The sequence below is a fragment of the Scomber scombrus genome, chromosome 10 (assembly GCF_963691925.1).
Source record: "Scomber scombrus chromosome 10, fScoSco1.1, whole genome shotgun sequence".
Classification (NCBI taxonomy): Eukaryota; Metazoa; Chordata; class Actinopteri; order Scombriformes; family Scombridae; genus Scomber; species Scomber scombrus.
The window spans coordinates 30,808,080-30,815,091 of NC_084979.1; the positions used below are offsets into that span (position 1 = coordinate 30,808,080).

The following is a 7,012-nucleotide window of genomic DNA, read 5'->3' on the forward strand; positions in this document are numbered from 1 at the left end:
TATAATATTACGAGAATAAAGTCGTAACATTGCGAGAATAAAGTCGTAATATTAGGAGAATAAAGTCTTAATATTAGGAGAATAAAGTCGTAATATTGCGAGAATAAAGTCGTAATTTTAGGAGAATAAAGTCGTAATATTACGAGAAAAAAGTTATAATATTACGAGAATAAAGTCGTAACATTGCGAGAATAAAGTCGTAATATTAGGAGAAAAAAGTTATAATATTACGAGAAAAAAGTTATAATATTACGAGAATAAAGTCGTAACATTGCGAGAATAAAGTCGTAATATTATGAGAATAAAGTCGTAATATTACGAGAATAAAGTCATAATATTAAGTTTACTTTATCTTTTGGCTCATCAGCATCAAATTATTATCAGTATCAGGACTTTGAAACGACTGAGTCTGTTTCAAAGAAAGAACCACACGGACTTGGAAGAAATTGCTTCTTTAGTGGAAGAGGAGCCGTCTGGTAGCGGTTTATTTATTTTCCTCTTAGTATGGCCCTACGTAATACTCCGTCCTACCGATACCGAGCTCTACTCCTAAATATAACTTAAAGGTACAGTGTGTAAAGTTAAGTGGGCTCCATCAAAGCAGACTGTGCAGAACTATGTATAAACAGTGTGTAATCCCATGACAATAAGAGTGTTTACCTTAGATTGAGCCTTTTATATCTACAGAGGGAGCAGGTCCTCTTCCACGGAGTCCACCATGTTTCTACAGTAGCCCAGAAAGAACAAACCAAACACTGGTTTTAGAGAGGGCCGCTTATGTTTCTTATGAGCTTCACAACCACTGAAGGGTTTCATACATGTTGTAAAGGGAGATTGAGGCATTATCAGTTGGTTGCAATATGCAATCTCACCACTAGATGTCACTAAATCCTACACACTGGTCCTTTAAGTATCATTAGAAATCATTTTAACCTTCGTGTCGTCCTCTCCGGGTCAAATTGACCCCGTCTGTTTGACTGTTCCTTCTTTCCTCCCTTCCTTCCTCCCTCCTTCTCTTTCTTCCCTTCCTTCCTCCCTCCCTCCTTCTTCCATCCCTCATCCCTTCCTTCCTTTCCTTCCTTCTTTCCTCCCTCCCTCCCTCCTTCTCTGTTTCTTTCCTCCCCTTCCTTCCTTCTTTCCTTCCTCTTTTCCTTTTTCACTCCCTCCCTCCCTACCCCCTACCTTCCTTCTTTCCTCTGTCCTTCCTTCCTCCCTCCCTCCTTTTCCTTCCTTCCCTCCTTCTCTATTTCTTTCCTCCTCTTGATCCTTCTTTCCTTCCTCCCTTCCTCTTTTCCTTTCGTCCCTCCCTCCCTGCCCCCTACCTACCTTCCTTCCTTCCTTCTTTCCTCCGTCTGTCCTTCCTTCCTTTCCTTGCTCCCTTCCTTTTTTTCCTTTCCTCCTTCCTTCCTTTATTTTTCCTCCCTCCTTTCCTTCTTTCCTCCCTTTCCATCCTTCTTTCCTCCTTCCTTCCTTTCTTTCTTTCTTTCCTCCCTTCCATCCTTCTTTCCTCCTTCCTTCCTTTCTTTCTTTCCTCCTTCCTCCCTTCCTTTCCTTCTTTCCTCCCTCCTTTCCATCCTTCCTTCCTCCCTTCCTTCCTTGACTCGAGGACAACAGGAGGGTTAAAAGTAAACCAATTGGTGCTACTTGACGGCCAAACTATGCAATGGCAGAAACAAATATGTTAATAAAACTTTTGAGATATTCTTCCAACTATTAAAACCAAAAAAAAAAAAGAAAGTAAGGTGATGTCGTCTTAATCCAAGAGCAACTTTATTATAAATGTTAAGGGCAAAATATTGGGCAGCACAACATGGCAAAGAAAGGCACATCCACTGTTTCAACAAGGCATAAATGTGATTTAAATCTGGCATAAAGAAATTAACTCTTAAGTGCTCCATACAAAACAAATGAAACCAATAGACAACATGGCATAGTTTTATCCAAATATATTACAGCTTTTTAAGTTTTAATTTATATATATAAAAAAAGAAATTATACAAAAATGAGAAAAAACTAAATTCATTTTTTATTTTTTTTAATCCAAATTCAATTCACTTTATTATTCTGCTTCACGATGGAATAATATTCACACACGTACTCTTCAACAGAACTGAAAGAAAACAGAAAAACAGAAAGAAAGAAAGAAAGAATGGTTGCAATTAAAGTCTTTCAGAGTGTATTTCTTTCCTCATAAAACAGTTGCAAAGCCAATTTATAAAATATTAAATATCTTTTATTATTTACATCCATGTTTACTTGTTGGTGCATTTCTACATTTTGTCTCATTTGTGACCCCGTCTGTTTTGATTGTTCCTTCTTTCCTCCCTTCCTTCCTTTACGTCTGTCCCTTCCTTCCTTTCCTCCTTCTCTCTTTCTTTCCTTCCTCTCTCTTTCCTCCCTTCCTTCTTCCCTTCCACCATCCTTGTCCTTCCTTCCTCCCTCCCTCCTTCCTTCCTTCTTTCCTTCCTCCCTCCCCCCTCCTTTTTTCCTTCCTTCCTTCCTCCCTTCCTTCTGTCCTTCTTTCCTCCCTCCCTCCTTCCTTCCTTCCTACATTCCTCCCTTCATTCCTTTCCTCCCCCCTACCTTCCTCTCTTCCTTCCCTCTTTCCACCGTCCCTCTTACCTCCTTCCTCCCTTCCCTCTTTCCTTTCCTCCCTCCTACCTTCCTCCCTTCCTTCTTTCTTCCCTCCTTCCTTCCTTTCTTTCCTCCTCTCTCCTTCTCTCTCTTTCCTCCCCCTACCTTCCTCCTTTCCTTCCTTCTTCCTGCCTTCCTTCTTTACTTTCCTCCCTCCTAACTTCCTACCTTCCTTCCTTCTTTCCTGCGTCCTTTCCTTCCCCCCTTCCTTATTTCCTTCCCTCCTTCCTTATTTCCTTCCCTCCTTCCTTCCTTATTTCTGTCCTTCTTTCCTCCCTCCTTCCTTCCTTCCTTCCTACCTTCCACCCTTCATTCCTTTCCTCCCCCCTACCTTTCTCTCTTCCTTCCTTCTTTCCACCGTCCCCCTTACCTTCCTTCCTCCCTTCCTTCTTTCCTTTCCTCCCTCCTACCTTCCTCCCATCCTTCTTTCCTTTCCTCCCTTCCTTCTTCCCTCCCTTCTTTCCTTCCTTCTTCCTCCCTCCCTTCCTTGACTCAAGGGCAACATGAGGTTAAAGCTGCACAACTTGTTGATTTCTACATGAATAATGGAACAAACAACGTGATGCTTGAAGCATTTAAAGAGCTATCACCAACTTTTTAACCCTATTTTTCCTTCTTTTAGCAGCTAGTTTTGGTTTTAACGGCACATTTACTGAACAGCTCAGTATTAATTAGTGATGACATCAGCAAACAAGCTCTAAAAACTCACTAAAAACTACTTGATTATTTATTTAGCTTTATTGTCATTATATTGAGGGTCAGACAACAATATAACAAACTTTAGATCACACTCCCTGAGCCATAAGAACATTTAAGACAATTAAGAACAACTTAAAAGACATAAATAAAACATTGACAATCTATAAGAGCAATAAAGTGCAATATGCAATATAAAAAGGTGCAAAGACACACAAGGATACACTTTCAGAGGGTAATAATATCTTGCAGCTAATGAACCAGATGGAGCTAAAAGGAGAGTTAATATTGGGTTATATGTTTCTAACACATTGATCATAAATTTTAGTTAAAAATATTGACATTTGGTTATTTTCAACCTATCCTGGTGCCTAAAAGTAGCAAAAAGATGTCTCAATTATCAATTTAACCCTCCTGTCGTCCTCCCGGGTCAAAGTGACCCCATCTCTTTTGACTGCTCCTTCTTTCCTTCCTTCCTTCCTCTTTCTTTAATTTTTCCTTTGTTCTTTCCTCACTTCATCCCTTCCATCCTTCCTTCATTCTTCCTTCCATCCTCCCTTCATTCCTTCCTTCCTTCTTACTCATTTCTTTCCTTCCTTCCTTCCTTGCTCATTTCCTTCTCTCCTTACTTCCTTCCTCTTTTCCTCCCTCCTTACTCCTTTCCTTCGTTCCTTCCTTACTCCCTCCCTCCTTACTCCTTTCCTTCCTTCCTTCCTTCCTCCTCCCTCCCTCCTTACTCCCTTCCTTCCTTCTTTCCTTCCTCATCCCTTCTCCTCCTGTCCTTCTTCCTTACTCCCTTCCTTCCTTCCTTCTCTTCCTTCCATCCCTACCATCTTTCCTTCCTTCCTTGACTCGAGGACAACAGGAGGGTTAAAATTGTGAATTAATTACCTTCATTCTTGTTTTTTTACACTTTTTTCATGACGTTTAACTAGTTGTTTGTTGTTGAAATATAAAAGATATGTTGCTTGTTTCAGTATTTTATTAAAGCTACAACACAGATAAGTTTGATTTAAATGCATATTTTGGTTTAATAATGTTTTAATAATTATGTTTGTCATGTTTTTGGTATTTTTGGTTAATTTATAATTATATTTAGTATTTATTCACGAGTCACAAACTGCTGATTCAAACAACAGCAAAAAAAAACTTCCCACAAACCACCGGCTCCTCAAATAAGTCGCTTCACCTTGACCTAGAGACGCAGGAGCTAAATAAGGGAGGGAGGGGCCGGAAAAGCTATGGAGAGAGAGAGAGAGAGAGAGAGAGAGGGAGAGGGAGAGGGAGAGGGAGAGGGAGAGGGAGAGGGAGGGAAGGGAGAGGGAGAGGGAGAGGGAGAGGGAGAGGGAGAGGAGAGGGAGAGGGAGAGGGAGAGGGAGAGGGAGAGAGAGAGGGAGAGGGAGAGGGAGAGAGAGAGAGAGAGAGAGAGAGAGAGAAAGAGAGAGAGAGAGAGAGAAAGAGAGAGGAGTAAATATGGGGTGGAGAGGGAGGAAGAGGAGGAGGGTGAAAAGGGCAACAAAGGAGAGATGTAAACACGATGGGAAGGAAAGGAAAGAACAAAATGTGAAGGAAGTGTAAAAAAGGAAAAAAAGGGAGTGGAGGAAGAAGAGGACAGAAAATAAAGGAAAGCTGTGTAAGAGTGATAAATAAATAAAAGATGAAAATTAGAAAAAGTTAGGAAAGAAAAGAAACAGGATGGCGGAAGAGAGGAAGAAGGTAAACAAAGGTAAAACTAACTGAAGGTAAGAGGAATGAAATAGGAGGAGGAGTAATGAGGAGAGTTTAGTCTCTGCCTGCCATCTAGTGGTGAGACGGTGGTACTGCCCGCCCCAGGTGGATTAAATACCTGTTAGTTTAATCTACTTTTTACTTTTACTACATTGTGAATCTGGATTTAAATTACTGTCAACTAATGTTTTTCTATGTTTTCTTCACAGGATAACAACCATAATTCATTACACAACTACTGATTTGGCTGCAAAAACAGACAAACAGCCTTTGTTTGTGTATATTTATCTTGTTGAAATTATTTACATTTTAGTTTGCTTTAGTTAGTAACATTTAACCTCTCCTGTGTCCTCAGGTCAAGAAAGGACAGGAGGAAGGGAGGAAAAAAGGAAGGAAGGAAGGAAGGAAGGAAGGAAGGAAGGAAGGAAGGAAGGAAGGAAAGGAGTAAGGAGGGATGGAGGAAAAAGATGGAGAGAAGGAAGGAAGGAGTAAGGAGGGAGGGAGGAAAAGAGGAAGGGAGGAAAGAAGGATGGAAGGAAGGAAGGAAGGAAGGAAGGAAGGAAGAAAAGGAAGTAAAGGAGTAAGGAGGGAGGAGGAAAAGAGGAAGGAAGGAAGGAGAGAAGGAAGGGTGGAAGGAAAGGAGGAAGGAAGGAAAGGAGGAAGGGAGGAAGGAAGAAAGGAAGGAAGAAAGGAAGAAAGGAAGGAAAAGAGTAAGGAGGGAAGGAGGAAAAGGAGAAGGAAGCAAGGAAGGAAGGAAAGGAGGAAGGGAGGAAAGAAGGAAGGAAGGAAATGAGGAAGGGAGGAAAAGAAGAAGGAAGGAAGGAGTAAGGAGGGAGGGAGGAAAAGAGGAAGAGAGGAAGGAGAGAAGGAAGGAACGAAGGAAGGAAAGGAGGGAGGGAGGAAAAGAGGAAGAGAGGAAGGAGAGAAAGGAAGGGTGGAAGGAAAGGAGGAAGGAAGAAAAGGAGGAAGGGAGGAAGGAAGAAGAAGGAAGGAAGAAAGAAGGAAAGGAGTAAGGAGGGAGGAGGAAAGAGGAAGGAAGGAAGGTGGTAGGTAGGAAGGAGAAGGAAGGAAAGAAGAAAGAAGAAAGGAGTAAGGAGGGAGGGAGGAAAACAGGAAGGAAGTAAGGAGAGAAGGAAGCGTGGAAGGAAAGGAGGAAGGAACAGTCAAAAGAGACGGGGTCAATTGACCCGGGAGAGGACGACAGGAGGGTTAAATCAAGGGTTTCTTTAGAATATAAAGGTGCAACTCTCTTTTAAATAAATCTAGCTATATATATATTATGATGCCTATATGACCCGAGCTCTACTATTATGCTCCATACCTTTTGCACATATGTATATATATTATTACAATTATTTGTCTATTTTCATATATTTTTCATCAAATATGGGTTACAGTATTACCATTTTTGCATTCACTGCTACATACAGAGATTTTTCTTTTTCTTATGTTAATTTATATATTCTTATGTTATGCACCTATATGCACACCTGAAGAGTATTTAGTGGGATTGGCACATCATGTGACTGTCAGGTGACCTCATGGCCTTTTGTGTATTTAAGATGGCGATGGTCTAGTTGATTTTTAGTTTAATGAAGAGGAGCGTCTCTACTGGTGATAGCTTAATTAAATACCTGCATTGAGAGCTGCAGTATGCTGACTTTTTTCTTGTTTCTTATTTAGTTGTTTTGTCCCGTACCTGCTTTATTCATCTTGTGGTGGATGGGGTTCTTATTTACATGTAGTTTTTGGGTTATATACTGTATACATTGGAGGGATTGCCTGTGTAGTAGGGTGTAGTTATTGTCTATCAACATGTGTTTCTGGCTGACATGTTTATATTCTTTGATTTGCACAATGGTCTTAAACAATTAGCTGTTAATTAATTAATGCTATTTTTAAGTAATTTGGTAGTAATCTTTGTTGTAATATTGTTTATTACCTTTCCATCGGT

The 7,012-nt window shown here is 40.5% G+C and overlaps 1 protein-coding gene across 1 annotated transcript in view; it reads right to left on the reverse strand.

The window, feature by feature from the left end:
• Positions 1 to 546: 546 nt before the first annotated feature.
• The window catches only part of tcea2 (transcription elongation factor A (SII), 2), a 23,954-nt gene continuing 17,488 nt past the window's right edge, over positions 547 to 7,012 (reverse strand). Inside the window, exon 10 of the mRNA XM_062427520.1 lies at positions 547 to 724. Within this exon, the coding sequence (XP_062283504.1) occupies positions 662 to 724 (63 nt within the window). The 3' untranslated portion in view covers positions 547 to 661. The remainder of the gene's footprint in view (positions 725 to 7,012) is intronic.